This window comes from Macaca fascicularis, chromosome 4 (assembly GCF_037993035.2).
Source record: "Macaca fascicularis isolate 582-1 chromosome 4, T2T-MFA8v1.1".
Lineage (NCBI taxonomy): Eukaryota > Metazoa > Chordata > Mammalia > Primates > Cercopithecidae > Macaca > Macaca fascicularis.
Window position 1 is genome coordinate 119,115,563 of NC_088378.1, and position 21,547 is coordinate 119,137,109.

Below are 21,547 nucleotides of genomic sequence, written 5' to 3' on the forward strand. Positions count from 1 at the left end.
CACTTTGTACGATCCTGAATAAGTGACCTAATTTTTTTAAATCATCTGCAAAATGGGAGTAATAGCACCTCCTCACAAGATTGTCACAAGGATTTAGGGGTAAAGATATAAGAGTAGATATGAGAGTCTAGAAAGGGCATTTCTGATTGAAGGACCAGCATGAGAAGTTGAGTAAAAGCATAAAAGTGAAAAGAGTAGTCAAAGAATGGCCAGTGGTCTAGTATGCGTGGATATTAAGACAGATCACTTGAGCCCAGGAGTTTGAGACCAGCCTGGGCAATACAGCGAAACCCCATCTCTACAAAAAAAAAATACCAGGTATGGTGGTGCATACCTGTAGTCCCAGCTACTCGGGGGGCCAAGGCAAGAGAATCGCTTGAGCCTGGGAGGTTGAAGCTGCAGTGAGCCAAGACTGTGTCACTGTACTCCAGCCTGGATGACAAAGTGAGACTCTGTCTCAAAAACACAAAAGGAGAGACACCAGAGATATCAAGATGGACAGAGTGTATTATGATGTGACCCCAGAAATGCAGGATTAAACAGTGAAACTGGATGGGTCAGGGCTGGGGAGATGGAGCCACTGTGAAGCCAGTCAGCTTTCCGAGTAATCATGTTTTAAAGGCAGCAAGGTCAAGTATAATTCAGACAATCATCTCAACTAGGAGGTACAATCTACAGGCGGTGTCATGGGCTGGGGAGATCTGTTCATCCAAGACTAATCCCCAGCCATAACTGGAAATATAGGGGCCTTGCCTAGCCCCTAAAGAGGGTGCCAGGAGAAACTAGGCGGGAGGCTAGGACCTTAGTTAAATAGGCAAAAGTTTAGGGAGGAGGTGGGTAGTATCGGTACTATAGTAGGACCAAGATACTATTAATAGGTAGGACAAAGAAATTACCAAGTAGTAAATCAAGGTATTGTTGAAATGGACCAAGAATGAAGGTGTTAAATTTTATCTGGGATGACTTAGCTACAAGTAACAGAATACTGGGATGATTTTAGCTACAAGTAACAATATTTAACTAACAGTGGCTTAAGCAATAAAGATAGCAAAGTATCTCTCAAGAAGTCTGGAAGTAGGTGTTCTAGGATTGGCTTGGTGACTAAACATTGTTATCAAAAGGCCAAGCTCTTTCTACTTTTTCACTTTGATACTCTTACTGCTGTTCTCAGTGTGTCTGCTTTTATTCTTGGTGTTAGGGCCCTATGGTTATTAGATAGCTGCCACAGCTCACACCACCTCAATCAAAGCAGACCTCCTAATGTCTCTCTTCTTAATCAGAGAGCAAAATCCTCCCTGCAAGCCTCAGCAGATTTCTCTCTACATTTCATTGGCAAGGATGGTTTACATACTGTAATAGGCATTATAATGCTGTCAAAGATGTTCAAATTCTAGTCCCCTGGAAGCTGTGACTATGTCACCTTACCCGGCAAAAGGGACTTCGCAGATATGATTAAGGGCATGAATCTTGAGAAGAGGAGGCTCTGCCGGATTACCAGTGCGCCCCATCTAATCACATTAGCTCAGCGGAGTAAGGGAGACGGCAGCGTGGGAAGGATTTGGGACTGAGATGTAGGAGGCAATGTGTAAGAACCGGAGAGAGATCCCTTAAATATGTACAAATATAATGTAGTAATGAAAACAAACAAGGGTCACTTGTAACTACTGCTAATAGGAATATATACTCAGGGCAACTTGAATCTATGCCCTTGGATGGCTATCCTTAAGTTTTAGCCTCAAAAAAAAACTCTACACTTAATCATTAAAAAACCAAAACAAAACAGAGAGAGGCTACTAGAAGCTAATAGAGACCCCCAGATGACAGCCAGCAAGGAAACAGGGGCCTCATTCCTGCAGCTGCAAGGAACTAAAATCAGCCAACACCTGATAGAGCAAGGAAACGGATTCTATCCTCAAGCCTCCAGAAAGGAACACGGCCCTGTGGACACCTTGATTTCAGCCCAGTGAGACCTGAACCAGACTTCTGGCCTACATCACTGTAAGAAAATAAATGTGTGTGGTTTTGAGCTAGAGTCGTAGTAATTTGTTACAACAGCAACAGAAAACTAGTACACATACCCACCCTTGAAGGAGCCTAGGGTAGCCATGCTCGCTCGGCTCAGCCTGATTAGGGAATATCTCCTGGGATTGGGCGACAGGCAGTGTTCCTTGAGTGTGCTGTCAAGTATCCACAAAATAAGGAATGAGCAGAGTTGAGAACCAACAGGTAAAGAGCACGGTAGTAGGCCTGGGATTCAGCAGGTAAGCTCCAGGACACACAAGCCAGTTGTTTTCGGTCGTCTTCTCTTCTAATTCGTATGGTCATTTTTTTGTTTTGTTTTGTTTTTTTAATTGAGACAGAGTCTTGCTCTACTACCCAGGCTGGAGTACAGTGGCATGATTTTGGCTCACGGCAACCTCTGCCTCCCAGGTTCAAGGGAGACTCCTGCCTCGGCCTCCTGAGTAGCTGGGACTCCAGGCGGGCGCCTGCCACAATGCCTGGCTAATTTTTGTATTTTCGGTAGAGACAGGGTTTCACCATGTTGGCCAGGCTGGTCTTGAACTCATGACCTCAAGTGATCCGCCCACCTCGGCCTCTCAAAGTGTTGGGATTACAGGTGTGAGCCACTGTACCTGGCCTGGTATGGTCATTAAACACTTTGAATACCACCCTTGGTTACAACTAGGGAGCTATATAGGTGATATTCCCAGATATCACCCCATTACACTAGGACCCAGTCCTAACTGGGAAAACAAACTCAGCATATGGGAACACAGGTTCCCAGCTTCCGGCTGAGCTTCTAGAGCTCAAATCTGGAGAATGCTACTTCCAGTATTTCATCAAATCCGAGAGGCCTTCAGTCACGATGCACCGTTATTTTACAAATCACTAAGAAAGAAAAAGTGCCACAAAACAATGACATGTCAATGATTGTAACATCAATGTTAAATGAGTAAGAGGTTAAAATGAGAAAAAGTGTGCATCTTACAATCAACCAAATATGATGATACAAAATTTTTACCAATGGTAAGGGTTAACCCTTGACGTGCTGCTGGCTCAGTCAAAATTGGTCGGGGAATCGGGGGGATGTGTACTCATGAGTGTCTAGCTAGGGAAGGCAGAGGCCAAGGTGCGAAGGTGAGAGTGTTGCTCCTGGAGCTCCTAGAAGCCAAGCTAAGGGATGTGAACTTCCTCTAGCAGGCAGTCACGGAAGGTTTCCTGGCATGACAGTATGATGCTGGTGTCTCTGAGCATGTGTTTCCCTGGCATCTGAAACAGTATTTATGACTCCATCTCATATTAAAGCATGAAGAATCACTCCCCTCTTGCCCAAGACAGTTGGAATGGAGCAGTTGTTGAGGTCATCTTTGACTAGCACTGGTCAGTGCATTTATCCCGGTTACAAGTGAGGACACACTCAAAACACGGCTTTATTTCAGTAAGGAGCTCAGGTTTACTCATCCTGATGTGCAGGGCACATGTGTCCTCTGCGTCCTCAGGTGATGGACAAGCCCTCTTTGCGCCCTCCCCGAGACTTTGCCCTAGGGTCCCCAGAGGCAGCAGGGATTACACCAAAGGCTTATTCTGGACAGAGGAAAAGGTTGCACAGATAGAGTCTTTAGGTGTCACCAAAGATCAATGTTGTCTCTTATTTCTTCCCTTTGCCTAGGGCTGGCCCTGAGTCCAGAAAATTTGAAGAGCTTTCTGAATACTTTTATCATTAGGAAAAAAATGACAGCATCACCAAATGAAAAAGGCCCTGAGAAATTTCCTCAAATCCCCTAATTTTTCTGATTAGAAAACAGAGACTTGGGAAATGAATGTGTCTGACCTGAGGTAACCCACCTAGAAACAGCAGAGCCGGGCTGGGATCCAGGTTTCCTGCCATCCCCAGGGCATGCCAGGAAAGGCAGCTGAATGAGTGCAGAAAGCCCCTCCCCAGGCACAGTAGGGGTCTCTGTCTCTTGCTAACCTGGGGCCTTGGAAAAGTCACTTAACACATTTCTCTTTCCTTTTTTTTGAGACGGAGTCTTATTCTTGTTGCCCAGGCTGGAGTGCAGTAGCGCAATCTCGGCTCACTGCAACCTCCGCCTCCCAGGTTCAAGCAATTTTCCTGCCTCAGCCTAACGAGTAGCTGAGATTACAGGCATGCACAACCATGCCCGACTGATTTTTGTATTTTTGGTAGAGACAGGGTTTCATCATGTTGGCCAGGCTAGTCTTGAACTACTGACTTCAGGTGATCCACCCGCCTCGGCCTCCCAAAGTGCTAGGATTTACAGGCATGAGTCACCGCGCTGGGCCTTTTTTTTTTTTTTTTTTTTTTTTTTGAGACAGATTCTTGCTCTGTTGCCCAGGCTGGAGTGCAGCGGTGCAATCTTGGCTTACTGCAACGTCTGCCTCCCAGGTTCAAGCGATTCTTGTGCCTCAGCCTCTGGAGTAGCTGGGTTTACGCTACACCCAGCTAATTTTTGTATTTTTAGTGGAGACGGGATTTCACCATGTTGGCCAGACTGGTCTTGAACTCCTGACCTCAAGTGATCCGCCCGTCTCCCAAAGAGATAGGATTACAGGCATGAGCCACAGCGCCCAGCCTTCCATTTTCTTGGCTATAAAATGAGGCTAGTAATAGTACCTACTACAGAGCCTTGTTGGAAAGATTAAGGGTTAGCCCTTAGACCTGCCAGGGAATAATTGCCCCTACAGAGCTGTCATATTGCTGTTACTGTTTTATGCAATCCCAGGCTGCCTCCATCACCTCGCTCCTGCTATCAAGATGAAGGTCTGCACTTTGAGACTTAGGGACAGAGGCATCTATGGAATTTGCTCCCTTTGCTAATCTGGCAAAGTCAACAAATCATGTCTGTTCAACCCGAGAGGAGACTCTGGAGATGTTAGGTCACGGCATGGAGCAGTTTCATGTAAGAAGCATAGAGTGCTGGATGGAGGGAGAGTCAACAGCCCAGCTGGGGAGTAGAAGAGGCTTTCTGAGGGCTCTGGGAGGCCAGTTGAGTGTGGAAAGGAAGGGAAAGGGGTGCATGAGCTATGAGGGGGCCTAGGTGAGGGCACTTGGCACGGGGGCAGAGTGTAGAAGGCCAGGAAGGGGGAATGTGATGTGGGCATTTGCGTCTAGAAAAGAAGGGGACTCAGTGCCTGTGAAAAGAATCATTTTCTGTGGGGCTCAGGAAGGGCCTCTCACAGGAGATTTCCTACATGGGGCTCCAGGCCTTGGCTGTCTTCCCAGGGAAAGGTGGTGTTTGCCATGGGGAACTTGCACACTGCATGGCTTAATTCAGAGACGAATGGTGCCCACTCCTGTCTCTGGCACTGCTAGTCTCCCTGAGCCTTGTTCAGCTGGGAACAAACATGCTCTTTCCTTGAACCACACTCTTCAAATGTCTCAATGCAAGACATTGAGGTCAGGGCAGAAGTGGAATAGAGGGGCATGGTAGCTATGAATAATGTTGGAGTAAGGGGAAGTGAGAACCATGAGGGAACTATTTCAAAGAAATGGGCCCTTGGCACTGGGCTTTGGTGGGGCCCTGGAACTGCCGGCCAGCCCCAGACCACTGGTCATGCAGACATGGCTATTCAGCAAAGCTGGACATAGTCCAAGGCAAGGTCCTCTTGGAGAGAAGAATTTCAAAATTAAAAACAAAACCAAATGAAAGCACAATCAACTCCCTCTCCTCTTTTTCCCACCCCTAGTCAAATAGTACAGTCTACACTGTTGAAAAATCACATCTCAGGAATAGCACACACTTTCTGACAGCATCTGCCAAGATTTCCGATGAGGCTGATAGAAACGCGTTCCATTTTCATGTTGGATAATGAGTAGATGGGAGTCCTTGCACATCTGTTCAGGCAAGATAATGATAATATTATTACTAGAGGCATTGTGCTGCAAATACAATCTATTTTTTGTCTCTCCCATCCCCTGCTCATGTCCCTCTCTTTCCTCCCTTCTCTTCTTACTGTTGTGTGTCTCCCTTTTTCTCATGTTTCCTTTCTTGCTCTCACCTTTTCTCTTCTCTTTTCACTTCTGTCCTCACCTAGGTGTCCTGCTCAGCTTGCAGAAACCCATGGAACAAAGTGAGGAATTCCATTCAAATCAGGAGCAGGATTGCCAAGAAGGCATGGTAGGCAGGGGTTGGCTGCTGAGATCATGATAGACGGGAGCCTTTGGGTCCTTCCTTGCAGGCGTGGTGATTCCTACTGTAAAGGACCCTCTCCTACTTGTCAGCAAAAGTCCTTCAGCCCAGTCAGAGAAACCGCCAGACCTGCCCCATGCCCAACATCATCAGCAAAGAATCAGGGAGACAGCAATGTGACCAGCCAATTCCTGACAAAGGGACAACAGATGCAAAGGGTTTAATATTTTTTAACATCTAAGAATGTTTTGCATCATAACAGGACACTTCTGGATGCCTAACCAATTTATAAAGAAACACAATTTTAAAACTATATAAGCATGAAGAATCAGAATGTGGGGTTGAACTTCAGAGTCAAGGAGAGCCCGTCCTTGTGTTTTCCAAATAATTCATTCATTCATGTTTGTCAACAAATATTTACTCAGTACCTACTCTGTGGCAGGCAATGATGGTTACTGTCTCATAGATGGAAAGCTATGATCCCTGCCTTTCAGGGTCTTAAAGTCTACTCCAAGGCAAACTTCTACCAAATCTAAACATAACTTTGGTCCTGAACATCTTTTACTTGGAAGCAGAATCCACTTGGGGCATCTTCACTATGGAATTACCTTGGGTATCAACATAAAGATGGAATGGTACAGATTTCCACACTTTGGTCCATGAATCCATCCACCCAGCCACCTTTCTACACAACCAACCATCCATTCACCCATTCATCCATCTACCTACTACCCACCGATCCACTCATCCACACATGCATCCATCCACCCACACATCCATCACTCATCCATTTACCTATCCATCCATTTATCCTCTGCTCACTCATCCATCATCCTTCCAAGCACGTGGTAAGAGTTCATTTATTAGTCCAGCAGGGAGCGGGACATATCTAACCAATTACTGTGGTAGAGAGTTGTGTAAAGCAGAACACTGGTAGTTGCATGCATTGTCTGTGCCTGATAATTAACAAGCGAATGGTTCCTGAACACTGGGCTGTGATCTGAAAAGCAGCGATGGGATGAATTGCAAGGACTGGTAACAAGGTTCACAGAGAGATGCCTAATTTTAATCAAGATAGTTTCTGAGTTTCTCTGCGGCCTAGGAGACAGCTGCTCAGAGACGGCAGGCACGGCAGTTGAGTAACAGGGGTTCATGAGTTGTGTTTTGGCTCATGGAAATCTTCTTTCCACAGAGTTCTTTCTATTGAACTTTTCCTCAGTGTGATGGCATACTGCATCCTAACAGTGTCCCTCTGATAATTATTGCTTTCTCTGTGTACATAGAACAACTAAGGGCCAGCACAGTGGCTCACACCTGTAATTCTAGCACTTTGGGAGGCAGAGGTGGGAGGATTGCTTGAGCCCAAGAGTTTGAGACCAGCCTGAGCAACATAGTGAAATCTTGTCTCTACAAAAAAATTTTAAAAATTAGCTGGGCATGGTGGCATGCGCCTGTGGTTCCAGCTACCGGGAAGGCTGTAGTGGGAGGATCACTTGAGTTTGGGAGGCCAAGGCTGCAGCGAATCGTGATCGTGCCACAGCACTCCAGCCTGTGCAACAGAGTGAGACCCCATCTCAAAAAAGAAAAGAAAAAGAAAAGAAAAGAAAAACTAAGGAATAAGCATATTTGTCAGCAGCTTAAGTTTCTAATACACTTTTCATCCAAACATGCCTCCCAAATTAGGCCAGGCGCGGTGGCTCACACCTGTAATCCCAGCACTTTGGGAAACTGAAGGGGGCGGATCACCTGAGGTCAGGAGTTTGAGATCAGCCTGGCCAACATGGTGAAACCCCAGCTCTACTAAAAATACAAAAATTAGCCATGCGTGGTGGCACACACCTGTGATCCCAGCTACTCAGGAAGCTGGGACAGGAGAATCACCAGAACCCGGGAGGTAGAGGTTGCAGTGAGCTGAGATCGCACCACTGCACTCCAGCCTGGGTGACAGAGTGAGACTCCGTCTCAAAAACAAACAAACAAACAAACAACAACAACAACAACAAAAAACAAAGATGTCTCCCAAATTAGAGGAAAACAGTACCTGAAATTGTTCCCTGGCTTCCCAAATGTCACATCCCAGTATTTTTCTGGTGGTGGGAATTCTGGCTGAAGTTTACTCATGTCTAGTGTCAAGTTGTGTCCTTTTTTTTTTTAAGTCTGTTTTTAACAATGCTCCCCTCTTGCCATCTGAAAGTCTGGTGGCACATTCATTAGTTGCCGGGAATTGCTCTGTCTCTAGCTGAATGAGAGCTGGAAAGGGGAAACTGGGCGCAGTGGTCAGAGCCCTGGAGCTGTCAGGAGTCCTGGTTCCCACGCCTACTCTGCCACTGAGTCACTCGTGGCCATTGGACAAGGGACTTGGTTTTTCTGAGTTATCGCCTGTCTGCTAAAGGAGAACAGGCATAGGGTTCAGAGGCAGTGCTGGGAGCAACAGACCAGGAGGGAGGGGGGCCTGTTTTCAACCCTGCTCATGAAATCCTTACTAATGGCAGCAAGATCTGAGCCTTCCTTTCTTTGCTTCTAAAGTGAGAAAGTGGATCTATAATGTTTAAGGTAGTTTCTTTTTTTCTTTTTTGAGAGACACAGTCTTGCTCTGTTGCTCAGGGTGGAGTACAGTGGAGCGATCGTAGTTCCCTGCAACCTCCATCTCCTGGGTTCAAGCAATTCTCCTGCCTCACCTTCCCAAGTAGCTGGGACTACAGGTGTGTGCCACCACACTCAGCTAGTTTTTGTATTTTTAGTAGAGACAGGGTTTCACTTATATGTGGGCCAGGCTGGTCTCGAACCTCAGGTGATCCACCTGCCTCGGCCTCTCAAAATGCTGGGATTACAGGCATGAGCCACCGTGCCCAGCCCTAAGGTAGTTTCTAATACCTCAAATCTTAATTGCATTCACTCTTATATTTAGCATATTTGATGCCAGGAGGAGATTTTTTTTCTTAATTTTTTTTTTTTTTTTTGTAGAGATGGGGTGTCTCCCTATATTGCCCAGGTGATTCTCAAACTCCTGGGCTCAAGTGACCCTCCTGCCTTGGCCTTCCAAAGTGCTGGGATTACAGGCATAAGCCAACATGCCCAGCCCTGGAGCAGATCATTTTTAACCCCTTGCTCCTCTCAATGAAAATGAAAAGAATGCCACACACACACACACACACACACACACACACACACACACACACACACTGCATGCCATGAAACAAATGATAGTATTGGCATTATGCCCTGTATTTCACTAGCTTAAGTTTTAAACACAAATAAAAGGTTCAAGTGGTCATGTAGAATGACAGAATTAAAGTAACCAGTCCTGTTTCTTTGTCTTTACAATCGCCATGCTATCACCGTTTGAAATTTTTAGTTTAAACACAAGAATCTGTAGTACCAGATTGGAGAAGTGAACTGTGTCCCAAACAAACTCAGATGATTCCAATAGGGTATGAACAAATATGTGTACCTGACACTGCACACATCAGAGGCTGATTGGGTACATGAGTTTCTAGGATTAACTTGCATGTAGAATGCAATGTTTAATTTTTTTTTTAGTTTTTTGAGACAGGGTCTCACTTTGTCACCCGGACAGGAGTGCAGAGGTACAGTGATGGCTCACTGTAGCCTTAACCACCTGGGTCAAGCTATCCTTCTGCCTCAGCACCCCCCTCCCCCAGTAGCTGGAACTACAGGTGCATGCCACCATGCCTGGCTAATTTTTTTTTTTTTTTCAGTAGAGATGAGGTCTTGCTATGTTGCCCAGGCTGGTCTTGAAATCTTGAGCTCAAGCAATCCTCTGTCCTTGGCCTCCCAAAGTGCTGGGATTGCAGGCATGAGTCACTGCACCCAGCCTGCAAAGTTCATTAAAAGATAAATAATAAAAATATGCTAAGTTGAAATTTACATACATATTATTAAGATTCTAAACAGCAATTGTTTAGAACTTAGACCGAAAGATTTGGAGGAGGGGAGGAAGTATTTTATTCCTAAAATTGTTTAGCATGTGCAGCACACGGTGATAATAAAAAAGCGGATCAATTTTCAGTCAATTTTAACATTAAATCTTTTATTTTGAAATATTTTTAGGTTTACAGGAGAATTACAGAAATAGTAGAGAGATTTCCCACATATCTTTCATCCAGCTTACATAACCATGGTACATTTATCAAAACAGAAATTAACATTGGTACAATACTATTAACCAAACTACAGACTTTATTTGAATTTTATCAGTTTTTCCACTAATATGTTTTTTCTCTTCCAGAGCTAAGTCCAGGATAGTACATTGCATTTAGAGCTGTATCACTGCTTTAAAATTCTTTCCAAATTCACAATCCCTCATTGCCTGCCCTGGGGGCTGACCGCTTCCAGCTCCCCTACTCCACTTGTCTTGATATACCCCTGATTCCACTAAATTTTTGTGGTATTGGGGGTAAGAAGATCTAATGGCCTCAAGGTAGCAATGGTGTGTTAAAATTTTTTTTAAATAAAAACAAAATAAAAGAAGATCTAATGGTTGTGAAGTCTCATCCTTTGGTGAAAGCTGCTGTTGAGCCTGATACAATATATTCAACTGCCAGAGCACAGATACTTCTACTTTGTCTAGCTGGAGATTCTTTAGCCAGGTACTCCTTGACAGTGACTGTCAGGTAAATGACATTTGCAAGGTTTAAGTGCCGAGTGCACAGAAATCAGAAAGCAAGGCTTGTTTTAGGCAAATGTGCCACATATCTTGTAAGGTAAAGATTTAGATAAAAATATAACTGGTGAAATGCACTGAAAAAAAAAATCCTGGCATAGACACTCTGGATGCCTGCTCCACATAAATTCTCCATTTTTCTTTTCATCAGAGTTCTTGTTTTGTTCAGGTAAAAGGTAGCCAGGCTCTTCAAAGGAGGCTGGACTTTTTCTCAGCCTCTCTGAGGATGCATTCTTGGTAAAGTTAATCTAATCACATCAATACCATTCACTTTGCCAACGATTGGTTTAGAAATGGGCATGAGATACAATCTGGTCAATAAGGCATGAGGAGAAGTCTGAGGTTTCTAGGAAAGTTTTCTTCACTCTTCAAAAGTCCCTTTCCTTCTTGTCTGAATTTTGGGTCTTGTTGTTTGAGTTATTCTGTGTTAAAGGATAGAATACCTGGAGCTGTTGCAGCCACTTTGTAACCATGAGGGGTAAGCCTGAAACAAAAGCAAACAAGTTTCAAAGTGGGTGGATAGTGAGATCCTGGTCTTTGATGCATTACTTATCCCTAGGAATGAACTAAGTCTGGGCTTCTTGTTACGTGAGAAAATATATTTTCCACTTTGGGGAAAGGACAGCTACTGGAAAGAATTCATCAACACAAAAGCATGCTGTGCTCCAAGTAGATAAGGTTGGGGATAGTGGTCATTCTTACACAGCCCACAGCAACAGCATCTCTCATTCAATCATGCATTCAACCAATATCTGATGAGAACATAAGATGTGGGACTCTTGTGCTTTATGCTGTTGGACTATGACAGTACTCCATGGCAGGATTCATGCCTTGAAGGACTGCACTATGTAATGAGGGGTAAAACTCATAGACAAACATACCGATTGCAGGAGGACCTGGTCCTAGCTGATAGCTACACACAAATTGCTGTGTCAATGCCCCCAGACTAATGCCATGAAGCTTAGTGATAGAAGAGGTGCACACTCTTTGTTTTGAAAGGTGGTTAACATTGAGAGGTGAACAAAAACACACAGACATAGGGATTGGAAACCATAAGTTCTGTTTTTTAAAAAGGGAGTAATCTAATTTAGTTAAGAGTTGAGGCCGGTTGCAGTGGCCCATGCCTGTAATCCCAGCACTTTGGGAGGCTAAGGTGGGCAGATCCCTTGATGCCAGGAGTTCAAGACCAGCCTGACCAACATGGCAAAACCCTATCTCTACTAGAATACAAAAATTAGCCAGGCATGGTGGCACATGCTTGTAATCCCAGGTTCTTTTTGGATACTTGAACCCAGGAGGCAGAGGTTGCAGTGAGCCAAGATCATGCCACTGCACTCCAGCCTGGGTGACACAGCAAGGCTCTGTCTCAAAAAAAAAAAAAAAAAAAATTGATACAGCCGAATTGTCGGCAGCCATGACTAGATAGGTAGAGAGGGAGAGGTAGTGTCTGCCTTACAGTGCTGTGCTTTAGGAAGCCTGAGCGGGCTGAAGTATGGTCCAGCAAAGGGAACCCTGTGCTGAGAGCCTGACTGGCTGGTCTGAGTCCAGCTTCAGCTACCTACTCATTATGTGGCCCTTGGTCAGTCATGTCTCAGAACAGCTACAAGAAAGGGCTGGTAATAACTGTCTTACCTCCTTCACAGGGTGACTGGAAAGTGCAATATAAATGTAAGGGGTTGTTATTTCCTCCACATCCAGATGGAACTGTATTCACCCATTTTTAGGTCCCTGATCCTTGTCAGGAGAGTTTTCCCTTTTGTTCCTATTGCTGGAGCCACCCTCCGGTCTCCTCCTCGGTTTCATCACTGATCTCCTGTATCTCAAGTATTTTCAGTATTTCCCTGTCTCCTGGTTTTTCCTCTCTGTCTCCAAATATGTTCCAATCTCAAAAATTAAATATAATTTAAAGATCCTTCCTTAGATCTTCCATAGCCCTCAAAACACCATCCATTTCTCTTTTTCTCACAAAACATTTTTTTTTTTTTTTACAAATAGACCTTTTTACCCACCTCCTTTTCTCAACTTCTACCTACTGTTAAGCCCACTCCAATGTTCAATTAAGTGGTCTCTAAAAGCCAGGATGGCTGAATCTAGGGGCTTCATCTCATTCTCGTTCTGCCTGATTCAACCCGTCCTTAATGAAATTCTTATGTCGTGGCTTCGTCTACGCCACCCTTTCCATTTCCTCATCTTCCCCCATTCTGAGTGTCGGGGTTCACCAGGATTCTGCTGACCTCAGACTTTTTCTCATTCTCTCAGGAACACTCATGTCACCTGATGACTTCAACAGTCCTACTGAAGATGAACTGAAAATACTTTAGTTGTGATTTTCCCTCCCCAAATTCAATCCAACAGTTTCCAACTGAGCTGTCAAAGTGTTCCATGGCTCCTCAACCTCAGCTTGCTCAAAGTGGAGGCCACCTTCTTCTCCTCCCTTAAACATGCTCTTTATCTGCTATTCCGAATAAATTTTTTAATGGTCCCACCATCATTTCTGTCATCCCAGATGCAAGTTCTGATTCATTCAACTCCCTTTTATTCTTACTGCTACTGTTTTTTGAGAAGTGCTAGTCAGACACAGTGGATCATGCCTGTAATCCCAGTACTTTGGGAGGTAGAGGCAGGAGGATCACTTGAGCCCAGGAGTTCGAGACCAGCCTAGGCAACATAGGGAGACCCTGTCTCTAAAAAAAAAATAAAAATTAGCCAGGCATGGTGGTGTGCACTTGTAGTTGCAGCTACTCGGAAGTTGAGGCAGGAAGACCACTTAAGCCCAGGAGGTTGGGGCTGCAGTGAGCCGTGATTGCATCACTGTACTCCAGCCTGGGTGACAGAGACCCTGTCTCAAAAAAAAAAGAGAGAGGGCCGGGTGCGGTGGCTCAAGCCTGTAATCCCAGCACTTTGGGAGGCCGAGACAGGCAGATCACGAGGTCAGGAGATCGAGACCATCCTGGCTAACACGGTGAAACCCCGTCTCTACTAAAAAATACAAAAAACTAGGGAGGCTGAGGCAGGAGAATGGCGTGAACCCGGGAGGCGGAGCTTGCAGTGAGCCGAGATCCGGCCACTGCACTCCAGCCTGGGCAACAGAGCAAGACTCCGTCTCAAAAAAAAAAAAAAAAAAAAAAAGAGAGAAGTATTCATTACTTTACTGGACTGTTAATAATAGTTTCCAAAGTGGTCTTCCTGTTTAAATCAGGATGGTCTTCCATAGTCCTGATAGTTCTTCTCTAAAGACAGATCTGGTCATGCTTAAAAGCTTTCCATTTCTTGCCGGGTGCAGTAGTTCACGCCTGTAATCTCAGCACTTTGGGAGGCTGAGGCGGGTGGATCACCTGAGGTCGGGAGTTCAAGACCAGCCTGACCAACATGGAGAAACCCTGTCTCTACTAAAAATACAAAATTAGCCGGGCGTGGTGGCACATGCCTGTAATCCCAGCTACTCGGGAGACTGAGGCAGGAGAATTGCTTGAACCCGGGAGGCGGAGGTTGCGGTGAGCAGAGATGCTGCCATTGCACTGCAGGCTGGGCAACAAAGGCGAAACTCCATCTCAAAAACAAACAAATGAAAAGCACCAACTTTCCATTCCTTCCCATTGTTTGCAGAATAAAGTCACAATTCTTTATCACAGTATGCAAAACCTGCCACAATCCAGCTCTGTCTTAACTCTCCAAATTCATCTACCACACCTTTTCTGCATTCTCTGACAGTACAATCTGTCAGGTAAAGGCCCAGCCCAAATGACCTCCTCCCCACACCCCCAGACAGAATTAAGTTACTTTTTGCTTGTACTCAGAGTGTGTATATTTCAGGTTATTCTTAAGAGTCACCAGCATCACACTGAATTGTAATGATGTCTGAGTCTATTCTAAAAGATTGTAAGCTTAGCAGTATTAACTACTTCTTGCTGTATAAGAAATTACAGTAAAATTTAGTGGTTTAAAATAGCAAATATTTATTCTCTTCCAGGTGCAGTGGGTCAGGAATCCAGGAGTGGCTTACCTGGCTAGTTCTGGCTCAGGGTCTCTCATGAGGTTGTAGTCAAGAGATTAGCAGCAGCTGATGTCATCTAAAGGCTTGACTGGGGCTGGAAAATCTGCTTCCAAGGTGGCACACTCATGCCTGGCAAGTCAGTGATGGTTGTTGGCAGGAGGCCTTAGCCATATGGAGGATATGCCTCCACAGGACTATGAGTATCCTCACAAAGTGGCAGCTGGTTTCCTCCAGAGGGAGTGACCTGAGAGAAGGAAAGCAGAAACCCCAAATGCCTCTTCTGGCCTAGTCTTGGAAGTCACATACCATAACTTACGCTATATTCTATCTGTTAGGAGTGAGCCACTAAGTCCAGCCCACACTCAAGGGGAGGGGAATGAATTGCCTCTTTTTGACAGGAGGAATATCGAAAAACTGGAGGACATACACTCATATGCCATGTAATGATGTTCTGGTCAAACAATATATATAATAGTTGTTCCACAAGACTGCAATGGAGCTGAAAATTTCCTATCACCTAGTGATGTCATAGCCACTGTAACACGGTAGGGCAATGCATTAACCACGTGTTTCTGGTGATGCTGGTGTAAACAAACCTACTGTGCTGCCCATAGTATAGTATAGTAGTGTAGTGTAGTGTAGTGTAGTGTAGCAAAAGGCCGGGTGCAGTGGCCTGTAATCTCAGCAATTTGGGAGGCCCAGACGGGCAGATCACTGAAGGTCAGGAGTTCGACACTAGCCTGGCTAACATGGTGAAACCCTGTCTCTAGTAAAAATACAAAAATTAACAGGGGGTAGTGGAGGGCACCTGTAATCTCAGCTACTAGGGAGGCTGAAGCAGGAGAATTGCTTGAACCTGGAAGGAGGAGGTTCCAGTGAGCCAGATGGCGTCACTGCACTTCAGCTTGGGCAATAGAGAATCCGTCTCAAAAAACGGCGGATCACTTGCGGTCAGGAGTTTGAGACCAGCCTGGCCAACATGGTGAAACCCCCATCTCTACTAAAAAATACGAAAATTAGCCATGTGTGGTGGCACACACCTGTAGTTCCAGCTACAGGCTGAGGTATGAGAATTGCTTGAAGCCGGGAGGCAGAGGTTGCAATGAGCCACTGCACTCCTGCCTGGGCAACAGAGTTAAGACTCTGTCTCAAAATAATAATAATAATAATAATAATAATAATAATAATAATAGCAGCGGTGGGGGTAACTGTTAAATTCAACCATCTGAACCTATAAATAAACCAATTGTATAAAGTTCAACCTCATAGATGTGGCCGCATGTTGAAAATTTGAACACATCTTCACAGCTGGAAAATCGAGGTGCTTCACAATTCTTGATCTTTTCTGTTCCTCACAAGACGAAGGTTCAACTTTGAGAAAGGTCAGTCTTGAAGTTAAATGAGGTTTAGTCCAATCTAGGCACTACTTTTTCATTTCCTTGAGAGTCAGATAAGGGAATTACAGACCCAAGACTGTATGCTAAGTAAGGTGGAGTGTAAATTGAGAAAGTAAAATTTCTCTAGGAACTCCATCCTTTCTCAATTACATTCCACCCCGTGCCACTTTTAAAAAATCATATTTACTCAGAAGTGAAACAACTGTGGACCTAATAAAAAATGGAATAGGAATTAGTTTTTTGTTCATTAAGTAATTTCTGCACATCTAGAAAGTAACTGACTCCTTCATTACTGGTAGGATTAAATCCAATATTTGAGAATATAAATTAATTTATTAAAAACACCTTTTGTCCTTCCAGGAGTACTTTTAAGACAATATTAAATAGAAACTTTCAATGAGAAAGTGCCTTCCTTTTTCGCTTCTTCTGATTAATATGTAAGGTAGACTTTCGGTGAGATGTGTGTAGCTAATTAATGGTGGCGTGAGGTTCCCAAAAGTTACTGGGCAAAACTGCAATCATCCACCCTCTCCCCGCATTGGAGGGAAAGCTCCCCTAAGGCAGGGTCTTTCGGTGTGTTGATCTGCGCATTCACACAACCTGAACCGTGCCTAGCCCACTGCAAGTTCTCGATAAATACTTGAGTAATCTCCATTCACTGATCGTCCGTGCAGGGCGCTGTGGCCAGCGAAAAGGCCGGTTCGCAGCGTCCCTGCTTCCGCCGCACCCGCGCTGCCCTCAACCCCCAGGGCCACAGCCCGCAACCCCGAGAGCATCCGGCTGCCCGGCCACCCCCGGGGCGCTCGCTGCCTCCTGGGCCTGCCCTTGCCGCGGAGGAAGGAGCAGAGCGAGGAATGGGAAACCTGGGCCCACTTCCTGTCCGGGCAGGCCCGGGCGCCCGCCTCCTCCGCGGCCTGCTTTCTCCGCCGTGAGCGGCCGAGCCCCCGGCCCCGAGAATGCGGCCGGGCGCGGCGCTGGCGCGGGACGAGGAGGAGCCGGGTCCCGCTCGCCGCCCCCGGACGCCTCCGCCCCGGCCGCCAGCGCGTGCCCAGCGGCTAGAGGGTTAAGCGCGCGGAGGGCGGGGCCGGGCGCGCCGAGTGCGGGCAGCGGGCTGGGCGGGGGCTGCGGCCGGGGGCGGTTACGGGCGGCGGGGGCGGGGGCGGGCGGAGGAAGGGGGCGGGCCCCGAAGTTGTTCCGCGCTGGGCGGGCGGGCGGCTGTGGGAGAGCGGGCGGCGGGCCGGCGGGCGGACCGGGCCGGGGCTGGAGAAGTTTGCGCTGCGGTTCGTGAGCGCAGGGTGCGGGCCCCGCCGGCCGCTGCGCGCCCGCTGCCATGGCTTTCCGCAGGAGGACGAAAAGTTACCCGCTCTTCAGCCAGGAGTTCGTCATCCACAACCATGCGGACATCGGCTTCTGCCTGGTGCTCTGCGTCCTCATCGGGCTTATGTTCGAGGTGAGAGCCTGGGGAGGAGGGAGCTGGAGGGACAGTGCCCCCTGTCGTGCGCCACCCGGCACACCCCTGCGGGTCAGCGGGCCCTCCTCTGATCTGGGGCTCCTGGCTGCCGTGTACGTTATCTGCACCCCAGCTTTGTGCACTGTATCCCTCCGGCCTGTACCCCGGACAGCCCAGACAGCACCCTCAGCTCCCCGCCGTGCCAGCCATGCCATGCTCTGCCGCTCCCTTGGGGACTCACCGTATCCTGCAGCTCTGTCTGCAGCCCTGAAACCCCAGCCTGGCCTCGAACCAACCGCCGCGCTGCCACCCTGGCTTGACGCGTGGGGTTTCCTTTCTGAAGTCCGGGAGCCAAGCCCAGAGACTCCCAGACCGGCAGTCATTGCACAATCCCCTCTTCCCCCGAGGGGTGGCCACTAGCTCTTCTGGGCTTTTCCAGTAGGAGAGACCCTGACCCTTTTCCACTTCCTATCTGATTTTCTGGGTGTTTTGCATCTCAGCTCTGGAACGTGCTGGGATGTTCACGTGTGGCCCTGGCCCCATCCCAGCAGTGGCCTTCTGCGCTCCTCTCGCTCCCACTTTTTTGCTGTGCTCTAGAAGGCCAGTTTTTGGATATCCTTGACCACTCCGTGGACTGTCCCTTTAGATACATCTGCGGCGACCCAGAGCTTCACCCCCTTTACAGAGACAAGAAGAGAGACAGGGATACCCTCCACTTTTTGGGGAAGTTGATTCTCTTATAGTGTAGGAGTGGTGGGCAGAGGATGGGGATCCCACCCCGACAGCAATGTCCTGGTGTTGGCCTCCCAGGCAGGGAGTTGTAGAAAGCCAGCAGGGGGTCAGAATTCACAAGACTGATGGGAAGGATTCCCTACTCTTGCAGAGCAAGAAAAATGTGATAGTCAAAAGTGGGAAGAACTGGAGGAAGGTTGGCATGGGTTTGTTGCGGTATATCTTGTCTCAGAAGTGAGATATATGAGCGACATTCCCCTCACTCTCACCGCTGTCTTCTCTGGTTCCTGAGACTCCTTGTCCTCCCTTCTGGGCCAGGTTGCTTCTTGCATTCTCATGGTTGGGTTAGGAAGCTGTGATCATTTACAAACTTCCTCGGAGATGGAGGATGGCTTGCCTGGCTAAATTTCCTTCCCTGTCCCTCTCCGGGTTCCCTGTATCTCTATGAATGACAAGGGCCCTAACTGGCTGGCGAAGCTGCTCTCAAGCTGGGAACATTCTTGTGGTGGCCAGGTCAGGGTTGGATGAATGAATGTGTCCGTGGCTGGGCTTTAGGGTCTGTAGGAAATAAACGGTGGTACTAGGACTGGGGTCTCCACTCCAGTTTTTGGTAGTGCTCCTTTAATTCAGTCCCTCTGTCCTTCCTCTCCCTCTCATAGCTCTCTCTAGTGGTATATTGGATCAGGCTTGCTCCACCTTGTTCTGGGTTCTCCCCTGGAAGTGTGTGGTGTCACACAGAGTCATATCCCTGTGTCTCAGTCCCTGTTCTGTGACTAGTCTGACTGAAAGCTGACTGCAGCCTCAGTTTCTCCATCATTAAAGACGTTCATAGAACTGGTCTTCCGCACAGGGTGATTGTAAGGTTTAACTGAGATCATATCAGCAACAAAAGCCATAACATCTACCAACATGAAAAAGTCTCTTGTGCCCGGAGCCCTGTGATTATTTATTATAATAACAGCTTAACGAAATAACAGAATTTCCTTTGCCCAGTGCGTTCTCTCCTGTCTGTTTGCTGTCCTCCATTCTAAGAGGACTCCAAGTGCGTGTCCCCAGCCTTGGAGGGTGTGGCTGGAAAGATACACGTGACAGCTGTAAACCTCAAAGCCACAGGCTCTGCAGCGGCCAAGTTTCTCACATAGCCTGTGGCTCTTTCGTATTTCTAGCATTTGTTAGGGTTTGTGGCCCTACCTGCTTTATCTTTGCTCAGAAAGAGCTGCCAGCGCTTTGAGTTTGGTACCTACCTCGTTCCCCCGTCTCTAGTCTTATGGAAAGTCCTGTGCATTAAACCTGCCACTCTAGAAGTTGAAAGGTGCTAAGAACTCTTACTTCCAGTACCTGGTGAAAGAGAAAGGCCCAAGACGAGAAAAACAACAAACAAACAAAACTACTCTGTCTCCCCCTTAGGCTTGGATTGGGGAATGTACCTAGGCCCCTGGTTGAAGTGCCTACAGGCCCCCTTTTCCTGCCAACCCCATCGCTTGTTCCCATAGCACCTTGAACCTACAGGACCTGCAGGGCAGCTGTCTCCTTCTTTTGGAGGTACTTTGTGAGATCATCAGTCTGTGCTTCTCTGGGAGAAAGAGGGCTTTGCCCTAAGCCTCCAGTAAGAAGGTCTTGTGTTCTTTTGTGCCGGGCACATGGCGGGCGGCCTCACTGTCTTTACCTACTGACTAACTCTCCACAGAGATAAGTGTTCCTTTTGGTGGGGAGGGGGAGTTTGGAACTGCGGCCTCTATCACATGAGATCAGAAGCGTCCTGGATACTGTAGGTACCACAGAGAAACAAATATGGGCATCGTCATACTCAGAGTAAAGCAGGGGGAGACGCCTCATAACCCAGCACAAGACTGGCTGGATATCACTTAGAATCTTCTGGGTTTCCCTCTGGAAGTGTGTGGTGTGCATGTGTGGGTATGTAGGAATGCATATGGTGGGATGGTAGGTGCAAGTGGGGACTCATCACCCTTTTCCTAGAAGTGACGACAGGAAGAGGTACAAGGGGAATGGGAGAAATGGCTGAGAGGACATAGGCTCTTGGGGTTCTGACTTGGCCCCAGCTAGGATGCCTTCATTCAGAAGCTGAGCCAGGAAAACTCAATTATAATTCTTCCCACAAAGAGCGACTTTCTTGGCCATTCCTCCCTCTGGGGTCCTCTGACCTGCGTCTGCTAATGGGCTGGGTCCCTCTCCCGCTGTCAGCCCACACCCCAGGCGGCCACAGCGCTTGTGTCTGCATTGCATCCCTGCCTTGCTCTTTCCCCAACTCACTGGTCACCTCTTCTGCATTCAGGGGGCTTCTGTTTCCCTGTTAGGGACCCCAGGGCTTACTAGTTCTCTGTCCCCAGGGAGATGATGACTCTAAATTCTTTCCCTTGGGATAATTTCCTTTTGGGAACACACATGAAAGGCTGTCTCTGCTCTCACCGCCCACCCCTATCACTACCCCAATTTTGGTTTAGTTTTGAGCCATCCTGTTTCAAAGGCAGGGGGCAGCTTTCCCTCCCTGAACCCAGGTTTTCTCCCAGTCCTAGAGGCTGCTTGGAATAGAGAAGCTGCTCTGTGCGGCCACAGCACTTGGCTAAAAAATGTCAGGAATGTGGAACTTTATTTTCCCCCTCCTTCCTTTCCACCGTTAAGTCTGCTTTTGGGAGAGGTGGCACGAGGGGGAGTTTCTACTCTACTCTTTGGTCCTTCAGTCCTGTCTTAGGTGGAGTCTGGCCTGACCGTCAACCAGGGTATGGACAGCCGGTTGGAGGGTATGTGTGTCAGATTTGAAAGTAGCCACCTCCCCCCACCTTCCCTTCTCCTTCCAGTGTCCCGTTCTGTGCCACGTTTCAAATTGAAACAGGCAGGAGAAGAGGAAAAGTCTTTCATTAGTGAATGGAGAATGAGGAAAAAGGGGGTGCACTGAAGAGAGGAAGCAATTTATATACTACCTTTCAAATGTCATTTCAAGACTGAAACTTTTTTTTTTTTTTTAAGCTCATTTACAGGCTCTGCAGCTGCAAAGGAATGTTTCCACAATTCTGAGCCTATCATTTATAAGTTTGGTTTCTTTCTGGTCTGTGATGACTTCAAGGTTTAGGGACCCAGAGGAGTTCTTGGTGGTGGCTGGTTTTTGCTTTTTAATTGTTT

At 47.1% G+C, this 21,547-nt stretch overlaps 2 protein-coding genes across 5 annotated transcripts in view; one reads left to right on the forward strand and one right to left on the reverse strand.

Annotated features, from left to right (window-relative positions):
* Positions 1 to 10,182: 10,182 nt before the first annotated feature.
* LOC141410244 (uncharacterized) lies at positions 10,183 to 17,559 on the reverse strand. Its single transcript, XM_074039109.1, has 5 exons — positions 17,410 to 17,559; positions 16,868 to 17,282; positions 16,093 to 16,201; positions 14,840 to 15,074; positions 10,183 to 11,320 (listed from the first exon to the last, which is right to left on the reverse strand). Exons 1-4 carry the CDS (start codon positions 17,557 to 17,559, stop codon positions 14,954 to 14,956), a joined length of 795 nt encoding a protein of 264 aa, XP_073895210.1. The 3' UTR covers positions 10,183 to 11,320; positions 14,840 to 14,953.
* Positions 17,445 to 21,547, forward strand: part of TRAM2 (translocation associated membrane protein 2) — an 80,302-nt gene continuing 76,199 nt past the window's right edge. For all 4 annotated transcript variants that reach the window (XR_012433735.1, XM_065543924.2, XM_005552750.5 and 1 more), the window contains exon 1: positions 17,445 to 17,677. Coding sequence is in view for 3 of the 4 variants with exons in the window: in XM_065543924.2 (XP_065399996.1) it covers positions 17,558 to 17,677 (120 nt within the window). In the remaining variant the exon portion in view is untranslated. The remainder of the gene's footprint in view (positions 17,678 to 21,547) is intronic.